Source organism: Halichoerus grypus, chromosome 15 (genome assembly GCF_964656455.1).
Source record: "Halichoerus grypus chromosome 15, mHalGry1.hap1.1, whole genome shotgun sequence".
NCBI lineage: Eukaryota > Metazoa > Chordata > Mammalia > Carnivora > Phocidae > Halichoerus > Halichoerus grypus.
The window spans coordinates 52,790,271-52,809,436 of NC_135726.1; the positions used below are offsets into that span (position 1 = coordinate 52,790,271).

Here is a 19,166-nt window from a genome sequence, read left to right on the forward strand (position 1 = left end):
TTATATCTCCCTCATTAAGCTTCTTGCTGTCTGTTTATTTTTATTCCCTTCAGTCTCTCTCTTTCTCTTTCCATCTCTGACCCTCTCTGTCTCAGGCTCTTCCCCAGCTCTCTGCCTTTCTTCATCTGTGTTCTTCTCTCCCCATCTCAGTCTCTCGGTGTCCATAGGATGGAATAACCGAAGTCAACGCAACTCAGTCAAGAGGCTCTCAATCATACAGTCTCTCAATGGACCCATCTCAACACACAAACGCAAAGGACACAGCGACACCCATACAAAGACAGATGCACACAAGACAGTCATGTGGGGACATATGCCCACCTCCGCCCTCACCCCGTCCTGGTCTCAGGATATTTTAAATTTTCTGTGGGTGAAAAGAAATCGCCGCCCCCAACCTCAGTTGTGGGCTGGGAGCTGTCCACGGTGCTGGAACACCGTGGCAAGAAGCAGGGTCTCCGGAGACATTCTTCTCACACACCCTGACACGCAGACAGCTGCCGACCTGGTGACACGCTGACAAGGTGATACGCACACATCTCCGACACTCACTCTCTCCCAGACACGCAGTGATCTGCCGGCATGCGGTGACTGCGTGCCAACTGGCACCCTGACAGGCGTGCCCTCAGGGGACCCAGGGAGGAGAAACCCAACTGGCAGGGGACAGCAAGAGGGACTCGAGCTAGACAAAGGCAGGACTTCCTGAGATCAAAGGAAGCAGCCTTTCTCCCCAGTCTGACTCCCTCATGCCTGCCCTCCCTGTTTCCTGGAAACCCCACTCTCCCGCCCTCCGCAGCCTCTGATCTCGAACCAGTCTCCTTTGCATCCTGTCTCTTGTGCCTCTCTCTGACCCAAACTCTTTTCTCTCTGTCTCATCAAGAGGACCTCTCCTTCCCTGAGTCCCACTGAGTTTCTCTCAGTAAGAAGGTCTCTCTCTTTCTTCCCTGAATCTCGCTTCCCTTCAGGCTTCCTGGATCGTAGCTTCTCAATCTCTCTGGCTCCCTCTCTCCACATATTTCTCAGTTTCCTTCTCCCTTTGTATCAAAGTTTCTGTCTTTCTCTAACTCTGTGCCTCTGTCTCTCCGTCTCTCTCTCTCTCTCATTCTCTCCCCACCACCCCATCTCTGGGCATCTCTCCTCCACCTCGGTGTTGATCCTACCTGGGGCCGCCCCTCCAGCCGGGCTGCTTCCAAGCACCTCTAATTAGCGCCTGCCCGGGAGAGGAAGGATGTGTTTCCCTAAACTTAGCTAATTAGCCTCCTGTTCTCTGTCATCTGAAGCCACAGCTGGAAGCTTGGGCGGGGGCGAGGGTGGGGGCGGGGGCAGAGGGCGTCCCAGCCTGGGGAAGCCCTTTGGGGGAGGAGACGGCCTGTGGGGTCGCAGCAGCAGGAGGGAAGCGGGTTAGACTACAGGAAGGACCAGAATGAGCAGAAAGACAACTTTCCCCCATTCCCCCTGCCTCTTGAATGTGAGAAGGGGGTCTGGGATGGTGCCCACAGCCCTCAGCCCAAGTTCTCAGCTCAAGCCAGACAGAGAGAGAGATGGAAAGGTAAGGAGAGTCCATAACTGAAATATAACCCGAGTCAGAGAGCTAGACAATGAGGGCCGAGATCTAGAGATTAACAGAGACCCAAAGAGAGACTGCCAGGAGCGAGAGACGCGGAGACGCGAAGGGAGGGATGGAGAGGCGGGAGAGCAGTGAGAAGCTGAGCGGAGGCCAAGGCACAGAGGCAGGGAGGCGGAGGGGGAAGGGAGCGCGGTGGGGGCTCTGCTTGGTGGGAGGAGCGTGGGCGGCAGGAGGAGGGAGACAGACGGGCGTGCGGGGGCGGAAGGGCGCAGGCAAAGGGGGGAGGCGCCGTCTGCATCCCAGGCAGGTGGCGGGGGATGTGAGGCTGCAGGCACACAGTGGGGAGACTCGGGCATCTGTGTAAGGGGGTGGCCGGGTGTCTGGGCGTGAGACCAGCCCTGACGCCGTGTTTTAGCGAGCGTGTCTGTGGCTTGGTGATTCTGTATGTGCCAGTGTGTGTGTTGGTTGTGTCGGTGTATCCAGCCCACTTCCCCAGACCCCACGCCACCTTCCGCAAATCCAGTGTCTTCCAGTTTCTTCAGTGTCTCTCCAAGCCCTGCCCTTACCTTGCCAGGCCCCCATATTCCGACTCGGTCTTTTCCCAAAGCCTAGCCCACATTCCCCTTAAGTGTCCTGCCATTTCTCCAGGTTCTTCCTCCTACCCACAAGCCCCACCCTTTCCCTAGTCCCGCCCCAAGCTCCGCCCTATCCCCTTAGGCCCCGCCTTCTTCCGCCGTCCTCGTCCAGTTCCTTGGGTCCCTACCCAGACCCCATCCATCGCCTTAGGCCTTGCTGCTTCTCCATTTCCACAGGCACCGTCCCACCTCGATCGGACCCTCCCCTCTCTCCTCAGGCCACATTCCATCTCCTACTAGCTACCAATTAAATCCTCTACACTCCTCTTCCCAGGCCTCTATCCTACCTCTTCTCCTCTCTCTCCTCACCTGGCCCTTCTTTCTCGGGTCCACCCTGTTCTCCTCAAACCAGCCTCTTTCTCCCACGCCCTTCCCACGTCCAGTCCCTTCCTCTTGGCCCCGCCCCGTCACTCCTGTCTCCTCCCTCCTCGTCCCTGGCCCGCCCCCTCTGTGGGCCGTGCCCCGCCTCCCCAGCCCTCCCCAATCAGGTCCCGCCCACTACCCGACACGCCCCCCACTGCCCAGGGCCGGCCCTGGCCCCGCGACCCCGCCCCCTCTCGCGGCCCGCCCACCGGTCGGCCGCGCCCACGTCTCCGGCCCCGCCCCATATGCCCGCCGAGCCCCATTCCCCCTCCCCGCTGCGGCGCGCTCACATGGTCTCGTCGTCGCCGAACTCCAGCTCGCCGCACGCGTCCTCGTAGTGCACGCCGCCGCCGCGCGCCGTGCCGTCCACCGTGCGGTACGGGAGGCGCACGGTGCCCCGCGCGCCCGAGCTGCGCACGACGCGCACGTCCACGGTGCCCATGCACTCGCTCACGTGCAGCAGGCGGTCCTGGAAGGAGAATATCCCCGCGTGGTCGTCGTCCAGGATGGTGACGGTGGCCAGCAGTGGCGCCACCAGCCGTCCCTTGGGCCGCCCGCCGCCGTCGGGCTCGAACATGCCCTGCGCGTCGCCCACGCGCAGGTTCAGCAGCCGCACGAAGAAGTGTTCATCCTCCTCAAAGATGTCGTCGTCTATGATGCCGATGCGCAGCTCCTTCTGTGTCTCGCCCGGCTTGAACACCAGCGTGCCCTCGCTGTGGCGGGAGGGTTGGGGGGGTGGGGAAGAAAGCGGTGAAGGTGGGTCAGCGGCTCTGGGAAGGAGGGGAGTCAGGGCAGGCTTCCTGGAGGAGGGAGAGGCGCCACCGAAAACTCCCAAGTATGAGGGTGGACAGGCATTAAACAAATAATACTGAGGATGGATTAGGGTGGGCTTCCTAGGGGGGAGAGTAGGGGATGCAAAAGGGGAACAAGACCGAGGTAGTCCCTCCCTCGTGGAGCCCATGAGGATTAGGAGCGCCAGCATTAAATAGATAATGATGACGATGAGATCAGCGCCGGCTTCCTGGGGGAGTTTCTAGTGGACAGGAGTGCTCCAGGCAGAGGGAACAGCGCATGCAAAATCCCAGGGTGGAGACAGCCTGCAGTGTTCCACAGCCACACTTCTCAAACCTTAATGTGCACACGAATCACCTGGGAGATCTTGCTAAAATGCAGATTCTGGTTCAGTGGCTCTGGGTTTCAAGACTGCATTTCTAAGTTGCTCCCACAGGATGTGGATTCTCCCATAGGGTACAGGGACCACACTTGGGAGTAGCAGGGATGTGGGGCCCAGAGCTGACCTTTTCACACTTCTGATGAAAACCCTTGAGTCTTCCTGGGTACCCACAAGAGAACATCCACACTCCTTAACTTGGTGTCATTCATTCATTCATTCAACAAATCCTCCCTGAGCACCTTCTCTGTGCCCTGTTCTGGGTGGTGTTGGGAAAAGAGCAGTGAAGAGGCCTTGTCTTCACAGGGCTCACTGCACTCACAGCCCCGTGGGAGAGCCATATCGTGGTGACAATTACACATTTAATAATTACTGTTCATTCATTCAACAAATATTTACTGAGCAGCTGCTGTGTGCCAGGCACTGTTCTTAGTGTTGGGGAAATGGCAGCAAAACCAGATCAGAGGGGCACTTGGGTGGCTCAGTCGTTAAGCATCTGCCTTTGGCTCAGGTCATGATTTCAGGGTCCTGGGATCGAGTCCCGCATCGGGCTCCCTGCTCATCGGGGAGTCTGCTTCTCCCTCTTCCTCTGCTCCTCCCCCTCTGCTCATGCTCTGTCTCTCAAATAAATAAATAAAATCTTAAAAAAAAAAACAAACAACCAACAGATCAGAGAAAAATCCCTACCCTGGTGGAGCTTCTGTTCTAGTACAAGAGATGGGTAAACAACAAACATATAATAAAATGTCAGGTGGTGATGGTGCTATGGAGAAAAATAGAGAAGGGGTGCCTGGGTGGCTCAGTCGTTAAGCATCTGCCTTCGGCTTGGGTTGTGATCCAGGGTTCTGGGATCGAGCCCCGCGTTCTGGGATCAAGCCCCGCGTCGGGCTCCCTGCTCGGCGGGAAGTCTGCTTCTCCCTCTCCCGCTCTCCCTGCTTGTGTTCCCTCTCTGGCTGTCTCTCTCTCTGTCAAATAAATAAAATCTTTAAAGAAAAAATAGAGGAAAGCAGAGGAAGGAGGTTAGGGAGTGAGAAGGTGTTGTGTTAGGACGTCAGGGAAATTTTTCCTGAGGTGATATTTGAGCAGAGACTTGAGGGAGGTAAGGGAGGGAACCATGTGGAGAATATCTGAGGAAAAGTATCCCTGGCAAAGGGAACAGCCAGTGCAAATGTCCTGAGGCAGGACCAGCTTGGAGTATTTGAGGAGGCTAGTGTGGCTCCAGTGGAGGGAGCAAGGGAGGGGGGAGGGCGATGAGGGAGATGACATCACAGAGGGAACAGGGCAGAAGTCAGGGACCCCAGAGGGGACATTGGTGCTTACTCCAAGTGGGGTGGGAAGCATGGGAGGCCTCTGAGGAGGGGAAGGATATAAGCTGGCTTAGGTCTAAATGAGCATCAGTTGTGTAAGTCTCTGAACATATGTGAGATGCTCTATAATGGGGCAGGGGAAGAAATGAGATGATGACGTCAGAGTAATCAGAGAGAAACTTTGAGGGGACAGGGAATTAGTGGGTTCCTGGCAGGGCTGTAGGCATCAGAATGACTCTGGGATGTAAATGCACCTTGAAAATCTATAATTTCCCCTCCCAACCCATCCCAGCCTGCACCACTGGCACCATTTCTGAAAGGTGCTATATGATCCATGAGTGTTCTCTATCATTACTGTGATCACTTTCATAAGAAAGAGGTCCTGGGCTCCACTTCTCTGAAAGAAGTCCAGCTCTGGGGGGTGGGGGGAGGCAGAGGGACCCCGAGGTTCTGGCAAAGAGGTAGAACCAGATGACAAGCCTGGAGTAGACAGGTAAGGGGCTCCCTGTGGCTGCAGCCTTCTGCTCAGGAGACGCTGTCCATGGTGGCTGAGGCACCCAGCCCAGGGAGCCCACCTGCTCTGAGCCGGGTCGGGCCGATGTGCTGGCTTTCTGATCTTGGGTGGTAGGATTTGCAGCCCTCTGAACCTCAGGTTCCTCATCTGTAAAGTGGAGCTAATAACAATGTCTACCTCGTTATGAGGATCGAGTTATAAGGCTAGGGAAGCACTCAACAAAATTTAGCTAGTGATATTTGTATATTAAGATTAGAATCTTAGGGATGCCTGTGTGGCTCAGTGGGTTAAGCGTCTGACTCTTGGTTTCAGCTCAGGTCACGATCTCAGGGCCGTGAGATCGAGCCCCACGTCGGGATCCTCGCTCAGCGCAGAGTCTGCTTGTCCCCCTCCCTCTGCTCCTCCCACTGCTCTCTCTCTTTCTCAAACAAATGAATAAAATCTTTTTTAAAAAAGATTAGAATCTTAGAATCCTAAAGTCATGGGATGTTAGAAATGTAAGCTTAAGTGGGGATTTTAGCACCATCTTTACCAAATGGTTAAAGTGGGCATCACTAGTAGTAGAAAAGGCAGGTGTCATGGGCCTCCTGGTATAATATGCACCGAGGAGGACTGCATCACTTGCACGAGTTCTGGCCAAAAGTGCATCACCTGAATCTAATCATGAGGACACATCTGATAAACCTAAATTGAGGATTGTTCTACTAACTGCCCTATCTTCAAAAGTGTCAGGGTCACAAAAGCCATAGAGAAGTGGAGGGATTGATCCAGACCGAAGAACTCTAAAGAGACATCACAACCATATGCAACATTTGGGTCTGGACTGGATTGGAAAAGAGGGAGGGGTGAAAACACAGTCACAAGGATGTTACAGGGATGACCGGGGGGAAATGCAAACAGGGACAGCAGACTGGGTAATAATATTGATTCAGTATTACACTTCCTGAGTGTGGCAGTTGGATTGTGACCGTAGGGAGGGGGGTGTCATAAATCTTAGCAGATGCACACTCAAGTATTTATGGGTGAGTGGTCATGCTGTCCGCAACTCGCTCCCATCTTGCGCCACAATGATTAATACTAGTATATATTAGGGAGAGTGAGTGAATGCAAACAGGACAGAAAATGAACAATCGGTAACTCTGGGCAAAGGTTATATGAGGGTTCACCAAACCATTTCTGCCGCCCTTCTGTGGGCGTGAATTTTTTCAAAATAAAACGTTGGGAAGAAAAAGAACATAAGGATTTTAGAAACCAGGTATGATAGAAATATAGAAGACGGACTTGTGTTTCAGCACTGGATGCACAAACTCTGAGAAGATGAAAATCTTAGAACCAGCAAATCAGAGACTGGTTGGGGTGCGGATTAGAATACCCAAATGTAGGAATCCTGGAATCTTAAAACTTTAGACCCTTAGCATGTTAGGATTCCAGAGGTTAAAACTCAGAATCTTGGAACAGCTGTGCTCTTTCAGTGCCTTGGAGGTCATATTTAATTTGGGGAAATTGAGGCCCACGGATCACCCTAATCCATATGATACCTGTGGGCAAATCAGAAAATGGCTTCCCTTCTTCAAGACACTATTTCCACGAATCAGGACACTGTCATAATAGACATACAAATCTACAATGTCTACTATGTGAATGGAGCTTTCTTAGATGTGGTGCTCTCATGCAGTGCACAACCTCAATAACTGTACGTGACATCCCTGATTGCCCACACTGAAGCAGGAACTTGCTTAAGAAACAGGGTCCGGGGCTAAACTTGGACTGGAACCCAGGTGTCCTCCCTCCCAGTCCTGGACCTAAGCTGCATTGATAAGTGATGCCAGGCCTGTGACTGTCACCTGGGATAGGAGAGCAGGGACAGGAGGAAGGTGTCAACTTTCCCTAGCTTTTTGGTTCCATCACTGAGCAGCATATACTCCTGCACTTCAGACATCTCAGTACTGAGGTCATTTGCAGGTGAGAAAGGTGCCTCTGATCCCAGCAGGTGACACCCGTCCTCACTTCCTTTTGCAAAACCTTTGGTGGGGGAAGTTGCAGACTAGGGGTGTGGGTAGGAGAGGAAGGGTGAAGAGGTTGAGTGACAACAGGCCCCAGTATGGTGAATGCCTTTTCTTCAGTCGAAGGAGGCTGGGAGATGTGGGATGGTAGGGAGAGGAGGGAGGGGGTTGGTCATGGATGACCAAAGAGATCCCACACTACAGGACGACAGAACAAAGATCCTGAGCCCCACTCAGGAGAAGCAGAGTGCAGGGAGGGCGTGGGTGGGAGGGTAGGAGAAATGAATGGAGATGGGCAGATCAAAGGATCTTGGACGGACCCGAGATGGAGGGAATGACCTACAAATGCCCAAAGCAGTAGAAAGATAGGAAGATGTGATCGACAGAGGCAGGGGAGGCTGGGCTATTGATGGTCTTTGCTGGGGCACAGTGGTGGAGCTGAAGATCTGTGAAACCCAGAAACTCAGACCCAGAAAGAGAAGAGTTAAAGGGACAAGGGACTGGCTGCTGCAGGAGCAGAACCAAAGATCTGCGACCAGGTCCGCTTCAGCTTTACTGTAAGGGAGGTATGGCAGACTGCTTGGCAGGTGGAACCCGAGAGAAGCTCAGTCACCAACACTCTCTCCCGTCCTCTGCTTTAATTTCTTCACAGCTGACATTTTTCTGTCTTCAGTGTCTACTCCCCAGTGGCCCATCTTTCCCATGAGAATGTCAGCTGCGTTTGGGCAGAGACTTGATGTGTTTCGTTCACTGCCTGTCTTCATGGCCCAGATCTGTTTCTGGCACATAGCAGACCAGTGAGAAATGTTGGTAATTATAGGGAACTACGACAGACTGCACATCGGTCAACAAACTACACTGTAAAGCTATCATTCTTGAAAGAGTGTGGTATGGACAGAAGAACTACAAACAGATAAAGAATTTTGTGGGTCACACGAGGATAAAGTTATCTTGTTTACTGTTCTGTATTCCTTTTTTTTTAGGGGAGCAGAAGGAGAGGGAGAGGGAGAATCTTAAGCAGGCTCCACACCCAGTGCCCAGCCAGATGGGGCTCAATCTCACGACCCTGAAATCATGACCTGAGCCAAAATCAAGAGTCCCAGGCTTAACCCACTGAGCCACCCAGGCACCCCTACTATTCTGTGTTCTAAAGATAGTACCCATAGTAGGTGCTCAGTAGGAATTGCTGAAGGAGGGAAGATCACAGGTCTGCTCAAAAAGGGGGAAGGAGAGGGACAGGGGGCAGGGAGACACAGGAGGGTGCAAAGGTCGGGGAGGGCTTCTTTATGGTGCCACCGAAGACCTGGGGATAATTTGGGTACTGCCTCTCCCCTCTTATCCCATTTAATTTTCTCACATAGCACTTATCATCACCTGATATTTTTATCTGTTTAATAGTTCATAACCTAATTGCAACTGGAGGGTAGGGACCTTAGCTGTCTTGTTCACCATGATATACTCCCAGGTATAGCAGGCGCTCAACAAACACTTTTACTTTAGTAATGGTATGTGTGTGGGGGTGGGGGGGTACTTGTCCTAGCAGGTAACGCTACACATAATGCAGCTGTAATAATTAACACAGGGTGGTGTCAAGCACTAAAACCCGCAGGTAGATCGTACACATGGGAGACGGGACAGCCGTGCTATCTGGCAAATGCTAGGAGGGTGTGCGGTACAAAGAAGGCTCTGGACGGTGAATGAATGAGTGAACAGTGAATGAACGCCGCAGGTCCGCGCACCGCAAGGTGAGGACGGATGCGCGCTGGAGGCAGCCCCCTGAGCGTGGAGGCTGCGGAGGCTGCGGGACCGCGGCGCCTCCGCCCTGCGAACGGCCAACCCACCTGTACTCATAGTCGGAGCCGGCCTTGGCGGAGCCGTCCTCCGTGCGGTAGTCCACGTAGAAGGTGCTGTTGCCCTCCCCGCCCTGGCAGGTGACTGACAGCAGCACCGAGCCACAGTTCTCCAGGCAGTGGTAGAGGCTGGGCTCGAAGAAGATGCGGCTGGCGCCGTCGTCCTCGTCCTCGCCGGGGCCCTCGCCGGGGGAGGCCCTGCGCGACGCGTCCACCGCGTGTCGCCGCAGCACGTTGCCCGCGCCCGTCATCAGCCGCGTGGCCTGGATGCGGTAGAAGGCGCGGCTCTTCTGCTGGTGCAGCAGCGCGTAGTAGTTGGCGATGCCCACCAGCTGCTCCAGGTCCTTGTCCGGGTGCTTCTGCTTGAGGTCCTTGAGGATCTGGATGACCTCGCGGCGGCTGGCGTCCAGCTCGCGGGCCTCGGCGGGGCTCGGGCCCAGGCCGCCCACCTCGCCCGGCACCTCGGAGCCCACGAACGTGCCGTCCAGCTCGATGCTCTTGGGGGGGTCGCCCTCGGCGCCGATGATGATGCCGCTGCGCGGGTCGGTGCGGTAGCGCTTGTACACGTACTTGTAGAAGAGCAGCCGCTTGTCGGCCATCCAGGCGAACACCACGCACACCGGGAAGAAGACGAGGGTCAGCAGCGCCTCCCACACCTGCGGGCGGCCGCGCGGGTCAGGACCGCCGCGCCGCCAGGGGGCGCGCTCGCCGCCCCGCCGTCCGACCGCCCCCGCGTCTCTCCCGCCCGGCGCTGGGGTCCCGCGGTCGCCGGGCGCCTCCTCCGCCCCCCGTCCCGCATCTCCCCGCATCTCCCCGCATCTCGGTGCCTGCCCCGCCTCGTCCCCTCTCTACTTCCCTCTGGTGTCGGCTTGTCTCTGCCTCTCCCCATCTCTCTGTCTAGGTCGTTGTCTCTCTCCCTGCCTCCGTCCCATTTGGTGTCGGTCGGTTTTTGAATCTTTCTTCCTCTCTGTCTTGTTACCTCTGTCTCCTTGTTCTCCTTTTATTTCTTTTGTAGATACCCATCTCTCTCCCTTGTGAGATTCTTCGCAGTTTCTCTCCCTCCGCCTCTTTCCCGGTCTCCTGATGCATGCATCCATCGATCCATCCACCTTTCATCACGCTGAGAACCATGCCCACCTAACCCAGTGCCAGGAACCCAAACACCCTCAGCCGCCACTAGGGGACAGACAGGTCCCCACCGCATGGTCTCAGCCCCCCTCAAGGGGCAGAGCCTGTGTCCCTTCCTGCCTCTCTCTCCCTCCATCTTTTTCTCCCTGCTCCTTTTCCCCTCCACCCCTCCTCACCTGGGACGCGGCGACTTGTCCAAACCCACCCATCACCCAGGGCCTGCTCTCTGCTCAACCTCTTCCTAAAGCTCCCTGATTCCCCACCCCCACTCCCTCCGCCCTCCCCTCCCCCACCTCCCTCCCCCTGACCAGTGACTACAGCCTTTGCCAGACTCTCCTTCCTTAGAATCTGTTTGGCCCTTAGGAAAGAGACTTTGACTCTAAAAGAGGCACAACTTTGGCTCCTGTCACAGCCTCTCGCAGCAAGTTCCCATGTTTACACGCTACCTCCCCAGAGAGACAAGGCAAGGCTGAGTTCAGATCCTGGTTCTAGAAGAGGGAGGTCTGGCTCAGCCTCTTGCCTGTAAAATGGGGGTGTCCCCAAGACTGAATGAGCTTATGTACCCCTAACACTTAGCACTGTCAGTTCCTGACACATGGAAAATACTCAAAATGTGAAATTAACATCAGCGCTCATTGAGGCCCAGGACTCGGTCTGCAAGCAGTTACCTTTCTTATTAAAGATAAGGAAGAAACGATTAAAGATTATTTACCATCAGATGGCCCCCAGAGGTGTCTTTAAAATGGGCCCGGAAGGGAAAATATCTTTTCAGATCCAATCCCCACAACCCCTTGTCGCTGTGTTTACTGACGGCTCAGAGAGAAGGGCAGGACTTGGAAACAGAGCCTCACAAAGCCACCAGGCAGGTCTGTCAAAAGAAGCCGAATTTTCTACACGAGCTGTAAAATGAACTCTGGCCTTGTGTTCATTGCGCTGGCCACTGTGTATATTGCAGGGGATTCTCCTGTAATCAGAAGACAGCCTCGAACCCCTAAGATTTGCTTTTCTCCCGCAGGTAAATAAAAGGCGATTCTAGGAGACTCACATCTTCCTTCCAGGGCACCCACTGCGAATGGGCATATGGATGGACTTGCCCACCCTGGGAGGGAAGTAAGACAGCTTCAGTGGACAGGAACACCCCCAAGGGGGGGGTTGTCTCCAAATTAGGGTCCTTTATGGGCTGCCACCATGATTGGGGTGGGAGATCTGGTCCAGCGACTCACGGGGCAGTCCCACACAATACAGAATTGTCCCATGTCCTGCCTGAGCTCAGAACCTCCCTCTGGACACTCGCAGTGGCGAAACACCTGCTTTTCTAATAATTGCAGTCTGGAACTCAGCTCTGTTACATGTATATGAAGTATTTTCCTAATGCTTTAATATATGCTGAATACGCTTATTTTTAATCTTGTAGCTACCCACTCCTCTGCTCAACTCCTTGCATGGAATGTTTCCTGATCTTTTTCTTTCTCTTAAACCCAAACTTGTTCAGTAAAAGATGGTGCTGGTATCTGGTTCCCACACCATGACTTTTAATGTAGCCATGCTGAAGCATTTACATGTGGAAATGCACATTGTTCTATCAGAGACTACTTTCTTTTATATCACAGTTCAGCCACTATACGGACTTTCGGAAAGCCAACAGCACAGGCAAGTTCATTAATGGGAGGAATCGCTCACATTTACTCTGTTCTAGGCTTGCTGTTCTGAGCCCTTCCATGTGTAATTTATTTGATCCTCACACCGCCCTCTGGAGTCAGTGCTATGACGATGCCCAGGTGACAGGTGAGGAAACTGAGGCACCGACAAGGTGAGGAACTTGTCCAAGGAAGAGCTAGGAAGCAGCAGAAGTGGGGTTTGAACCCAGCGTGCCTGGGTCCAGGATCCACGCACCAGACTACTGGGGTAGAAGGCCTGTCTCCTATCATCTAAGAATTTCACATCAGAGTAAAGGGATGTAACAAAGCATTTGCTAGAAAAAGGGAGCATGGGTATGAAGGGTCAAGAACCAAGGGCCCAGTCTAACCCCTTCCATGGTTCAGATATGAAAACTGAGGCCCAGAGAGGGTCCGGGCTTTGTCTGAGGTCACACAGCACCTCTGGGAGAGAATCCAGAGCCAGACCCATCTCACTGCCCCAGTTCGCTGTGTTGAGGAGGAATTGGCACCATCTTGGTCTCATGCCAGTTCCCTCCCTTACTTCATGAAAGTGTCTCATAATTCTGGCTTCCACATTACTCCCGAATGGATCCCCCATGGTGACTTCTCCACCCAGAACTGTGACATTTTCTACCCTGTTTTCTGAGTCTGAGCCTGGCTCCTTCTCAGGGGGATCTCTCTCCTCCACCCCCATCCTTACCCACCTGTCACTCATGGTGTCTAAAATTCTCTTCATAGTTTTGCTATAAATCCTCATCAAAGAGCACTTTGAAAACCTAAGTCAGTCTACCATCCTTTTTAATAGCGCGTGAGAACCGTGTGACGGTTTCTTCTGTATTTCTCACCATGGCAGCCAGGAGACTCGGCATTATAGTCGTTAGTCAGTTGTGGTAAAGATCTCTCTCCCTCTCTCATCCCTGTCTCCTGGTGCTACCATCTCTCCCTTAGCTCACCTGCGGCTTCTGGTCCCTCCCGTCTGCTTTTATATCACCTGCAAAGAATTTTTATACTTCTAACTTCAGCTCCTTCCTGGAAAGAGATTAAAATTGGCAGAACCTGACAGATACGCGCGGAGAGATTATACACATGTGTGAAGGAATTCTGGGTAGCCTCAAATAAATTATGCATGTGTGTGAACGAATTAGGCCAGGCCCATAAATAAATTATGCAAATGTAGATGGCAGTCATGGGGTTGTGGGAAATGAATTAGGCACATGTTTTAAAGGAAGACTAAACAGAATGTGGTTAAGACAGTGGACAAATGAGAGGCAAATGATTATGGGAACGTGGGTGTAAATTATGGAGCAGTGGGGCTAAATTTTGTCTCACTGTTGGAATAAATTATGCAAAGTGGCCTTTGCAGTGGACTTGGGCTTATACCTACGTTGGATTGGATTGCATATAAATTACAGTACAGTGATAAATTATCCTACCATCAGAAATCAATTATGAATAATGAATTATGCAAATCACAATTGCATATCTGGCAAATACAGAGCTAGTTTACCAGATGTGGGCCTACGTCTATGCAGGCCCATGGATACATTATGCAAATTGTACCAAGTTACCCAAGTTGATTAGCACTGTCAGAAAACACAAGGTTGGATTATGCAACTGTGGCATGAATTATGCAAATGCAGGCGGTCTTATTATAAAGGTGGGAATAAATTATGCAAGACAGGGAGTGGAAGAAAACATGTGAACATACCTGGCAAATACCTGGCTAGACCATGAACTGCGTGTGGTATGCATTACACAGATCACAAGGACTCTGTTAACACATACGGCACCATTGTGAGAGCTAAAAGGGGCCCCTTCTGGATGGATATATTGCAAAATGTCACCCCCCTCTGGGCGGAGGAGCCCTTTCCAGGACCTGCAGAGCCATCCAGACATGGCTTGGGCACACTCAAATGGACTCCAGCCCCAAATTGCCTTCTCCAGCCCAATGCCCTTGTGCAGTGTGTGACCTGCACAACCATACCTGGCAGCCCTCCCAGATGTAAGCATGCATTTCTGCAAATACATGAATCGAGTCTCCAAGCCCAGGGAGCCACCCCTCTGGATTTTGCAGACATACATGCACCAAGGAGGTGTCCACGGGTCCTTGCTCACCTGGACCACACCCGGGGAAAAGACAGCAAGGATGAGATAAAGCCAGACGTAGGCGAAGATACTCCAAGAGGCAGTGACAAAGAAGACTCTCAAGTGCTTGATCTTGCGGCTCTCACCGGCTGGGATGACGTAGATGCACACAGCAATGACCACAAACATGTTGAAGGCAGCACTGCCCACGATGGTGCCCGGGCCCAGCTCGCCCGCCTGGAAGTTGTGACCGCAGACCTCGATGACAGACAGCAGGATCTCAGGGGCTGAGGAGCCCAGGGCCATGAGCGTGAGGTTGGACACCGTCTCGTTCCAGATGCGGACGGTGCCCACGCTGGTCTCACCGTTGGCCTTGGTGATGGTGATCTCCTTCTCCTTTGACGTGATGACCTCGATGGACGCCATGAAGCGGTCGGCAATGATGGACACACCCAGGAACATGTAAACCATGGCCACGAAGTAGACCACAGCTCGTGCCGCCTTGTCACCCAGCGACGGGTCATCGGGCTCCCAAACGGGCAGCAGGACCCCCGGCTGACAGCGGTTTGAGCCCTGGCAGCCCCCTGTGCTGGTATCACTGTCATTGGCGGGGGGAGGCGGCAGGGAGGGGGTTGGGGTGGCTGCCCCTGAGCATGGGGGCGTCCCCAGGAGGAGTGCAAACCCCACTAAGGCCAGGGGAGCCATGGAGGGTGTCGGGTCCTGTGGGGGAGGAGGAAGAAGTGTGGGTGAGGGGCACGGACCCCTCCCATTCGCACAGGAGCCAAGGCTTCTTGGGGGTAGAGCATGGGGGACAAGCAGAGGGCTGATAGGAGGAGGATGGGGGCAGAGGGAGATGCAGAGAGACAGAGAGGGCCAGACAGAGACTAAGAGAGAAAGATAAAGACAGAGGAGAGTACACGTTGCTCTCACCACCTTGGGGAACTAGAGATGAACATCCCGTGTCCTAGGACTCAGCCGTCCCCCTCCCAGGTACACGTGCACCCGGGAGCCATTGGTCCTGTGTCTGCCAAAAGACACATCCGAGAATGTCTAACAGCTCCCGTCTTGAAACAACCCAGATGCCTCTCAGCAGTAAATGGAGAAGCCCAGCACGGAGCACTCACACTGAGGAATGTTATAGGCCCTGGAAAGGGAAGGGGCTGCTGACCCACCCAGCCACACAGATGAATCCCACAGACGAGGGAGGAATGAAGCCAGGCCCCAAAGAACACAGACTGAATAATTTAGCGGGTGAGGCGAGGGGCTGGAAGCCGTCAATTCATTAGGTAAGTCTAATGGTTTCCAAATTGACCCTCAGAGGGCTCCTGCTTGGGGTCTGGGATGTCTGTCTGCCTGTCTGTCTGAGCGGGACTGGGGAGGGGCTGCTGTAGGGTCTCCCACTCACATCTTGCCCTGCAATGGCGGCAGGTGTCTCTCTCCAGTACCCCCTATGTCTCTGTGAGGTGCCCAGGTCTTCAGCAGCTATGACGAGGCCCCGTGTTGGGCTTTTGGTCTCATTTGTGGGTTGTGGGGTCTCTACAGTTTCAAAACTTCTCCAGCCTCTGATTCTGAGTTTGAGAGGCTATCTCTGTGTCTTGCCTCAGTTCCCTTTAAAAACGCAAACCAGGGGCGCCTGGGTGGCTCAGTTGGTGGGGTGTCTGCCTTCAGCTCAGGTCACGATCTCGGGGTCCTGGGATTGAGCCCCGTGTCAGGCTCTGTGGTCAGCGAGGAGTCTGCTTCTCCCTCTCCCACTGCCCTTCCCCCCAGCTCATGCTCTCCCTCTCTCAAATAAATAAATGAAATCTTAAAAAAAACCCCAAAAACCCAAGTCAGTTCACATCCTTCCTCTGCTCAGAACCCTCCATGGCTCCCGACTCAGTCTCAGCCAGAGTACCACAGCCCTCTCCCTGGCTCATAAGGTCTCACATGATCTGCCCCCCTCGTTCCCTCTCTGGCTTCATCTCCTCCCCCTTGCTTGCTTGGCCCCAGCCACCTTGAGGTTCCTCACATACTAGACAAGTTCTTGCCTCAGGGCCTTTGCCCCTGTTGTTCCCCCTTCCTGGGACACTCATCCCCACAGATTCACCCTCTCTTCTCCAGTTCTCCACTCAGACACCTTCCTGAGCTCTCCATTCAAAACGACGCCACCCCACTATGGGGAGTCCCTAACCAGTTCCTCGATGGAGAGGGCCAAGGCTCAGAGGTCAAAAACTCGTTCAAAGCTTCCAGCACCAACTCTGGCTCCATTTCTCTCTCCAAGAGTGGTTCAAACTCCCAGTTCCCCTGCCCGACTCTTGCATTGCCTTGGTAACCCAGTAGCCTATAAAAAAAAAGGGGGGGGGGACTGACAGAAGAAGGAGGGGCCCTCTGAGCCTGCACCTCCCTGATCGCTGTCTTGCCTCAGTTCTCCCGGTAACTTGCATTTCTGTCCGAAAGTTCTTCTCTGAGTCTAACCCACAGCCTGCCCCCAAAACACGCCCACGTACTCACGGGCAGGGAGCTGGCTCCTCTGGGGGAGGGAGGCAGAATGTTGGCAGAACTTCCCTGAGGAGAGGAGTGTGTGTGTGAGTGTGTGTGTGTGGGCGGGGAGAGGGGGATTCTTAAAGGGCCACTGCACAATTAGCCCCCTTAGCAAGGCCCCTAATGATACGTCTAATTAGCAGCCCCCTAATTAGCAACAACTTAGGCATAATTACAAACCCACCAGGATCCAAAGCAAAGACTCATGCTCTCTTCTCCCTCCCTTCTCCCAGGCTTTCAGGAGTAACAAGGGCCACCTGGGAGTCAAGAATTCCTCTCAAGCATCAAACTCCCTCTGTCATGGGAGGGCCACGGCCTGGAAATTGCCCCGCAAGTCTAACCACCTGTCCCTCCTGCTGCGGTCCTCAAGGGAGACCAGAGTCTGCCAGTGGGTGTTCTCACGCCTGCCCTCCTTGCCCAGGGGCTGGGCAAAGCAGCCTGGCTCAATCTCTTTTCCTGCAAAACCTGGTTTTCTCTCACTGAGGCCTTAGGGGAGGAGGGGTCAGGGAGAGAAAGCACTAGATAAATATTTGTGAAACGAAGGACCAAGAGCTCTGAGCCCTGCCGCCGGGGCCAGCTGGGCTTCCTCTGCTGGAGGCGCCTGCCTATGCCTTCTCCATCCACCAGCAGCCCTGAAACCTAAGCTGGGTTTAGAATCCAGGGGCAAAAGGATCAGGTTGAGGCCAGGGTAGGAGTCTGGAGGGCAGATGGTGGCATCTCTGCATCTCTCCCCACCCTCGTGGGCAGGTGACCAGCTGGGTCAGTGGTGAGCACCCCGGGTCCGCCTCCCGCGCCTCCCAGGGGCTCGGAGACCTCCTTCCTAGAGTGAGACTGCAAGCATAAGGGCGGGGGGGGGGTCCAGTCCGGTATGCCAGGTGGGACCTCCTCCCTCCCTCACGTCCCTCACATTGGCAAGGGAGGTGGTGGTTCCTGGTTGTGCTCTGGTGGGGGCAAGGGTTGCCCGCCACCCCTCGGAGGGATTCTGAGGTGGGGACACAGGCTTCTAAACACACCCACTTACTGCTCCAGGGGTGAGCCAGGCTCTCCCAGCACCACGTCCCAGCCTGGGGGTCACACATAGTCTCAGTGCTCAGGGCTATGACACCCTGATGGGTAAATTGAGGTCTGGAGGGGAAAAGAGCATGGCCAGGTCAAGTAGCTTCAAATCAGGGGCAGGGGAGGATGGAAACTCAAGGCATAGGACTGCTAAGCTGGTGCTCTTCCAAATCCAGCTGGGCCCCACATGGATACTTGAGGACCTCACCCCATCACAGCCTGGGCTACAGGCTAGGCCCACACCTCTCCCCTGGTCACTCACTCTCGCCCAGCTTCTCTGGGGCCCCCTTCCCCCAGGAAAGAAGAAGATGCACTGGCCAGGGACCTCCAGACTCAGAGGGCCCTCTCGGAGCCCCCAAGGGATGGTGAAGTAGCTTTGGAGAGCCACCTCCACTGAGAGACAGGTCTGAGGCTGGTATGCCATGAGAGGGATGGAGGTGAGGCTGCAGAAAGGACTGGCCTGACTCACCCAGGACCTTAGTGCTGTGCCTGGAGTAGGAAAGGTGCTCAGTAACTGTCAAAGGAATGGACGAGTGAAGCAAGCAATGCACAAATGGCAAAAGAGGTACAGAAGTCAGACTGCAGGAAGGACCGGTCCAGTCTGTATGAAGAGGAATGGGGAGGCAAGATCGGAGGACTGGTGCAGTGTCCACCACAAAGGGTATATAGGCTAGACTGCAAGAAGGACTGGCTTCAGAATGCCAGATACAAGGCAGGGGAGAGGAGAGGAGCTCTGTCCTGGGGGGTGGGGTGGGGTGGGGAGGGATGGGGCACAAGCCAGCCGGGAGGATGGGCGGGAGCTCAGCTGAAGAAGGGAGAGGAGTTTGGGGGACTCCGCGCCTTCTGGGGGAGCCCACTCTGTGGAGTGGGGGTAATCTTCTTCCTCCAGGTCTCCCCCTGGCCAGGGGCAGGGACGAAGGTGTGTAGGAGGAGAGTTAACCCACTACCAGGGAAGAGAGAGACAGAGAAACAGAGACCACATACCTACAGAGATGGAGAGGAGGGAGAGGGGCAGAGAAGAGAGAGGGAGACACCCACAGAGACAGAAACACAGGAGAGCAGAGACGGGAGAGAGAGACAGAGACACACACACACACAGATGGTGAAAGAGGAAGGCAGAGAGAAAGAAACCAAGGACTTAGAGACAGAACCCCGAAAAGACACAGAACAGACCCATGCACAGAGGAAACCAGAGGGACAGAGGTGCGAGTAAGGGACTGAGAGACAGGGACACAGGGAAAGGGACTCAAGAGAGGCAGCCAGACTCTGCAGGACAGGACCCCCAAGAGATGTGGAGAGACAGAAAGATGAG

The 19,166-nt window shown here is 54.3% G+C and overlaps 1 protein-coding gene and 1 long non-coding RNA gene across 2 annotated transcripts in view; both read right to left on the reverse strand.

Annotated features, from left to right (window-relative positions):
* Window positions 1–19,166, reverse strand: part of LOC144380225 (uncharacterized) — a 168,511-nt gene that overhangs the window by 21,035 nt on the left and 128,310 nt on the right. The window lies entirely within an intron of this gene.
* Window positions 1–19,166, reverse strand: part of SLC8A2 (solute carrier family 8 member A2) — a 30,423-nt gene that overhangs the window by 10,756 nt on the left and 501 nt on the right. The window contains exons 2-4 of the mRNA XM_036114070.2: window positions 14,309–14,998; window positions 9,399–10,063; window positions 2,853–3,275 (exon numbers count right to left, since the gene is read on the reverse strand). Of these exons, the coding sequence (XP_035969963.1) occupies window positions 2,853–3,275; window positions 9,399–10,063; window positions 14,309–14,983 (1,763 nt within the window). The 5' untranslated portion in view covers window positions 14,984–14,998. The remainder of the gene's footprint in view (window positions 1–2,852; window positions 3,276–9,398; window positions 10,064–14,308; window positions 14,999–19,166) is intronic.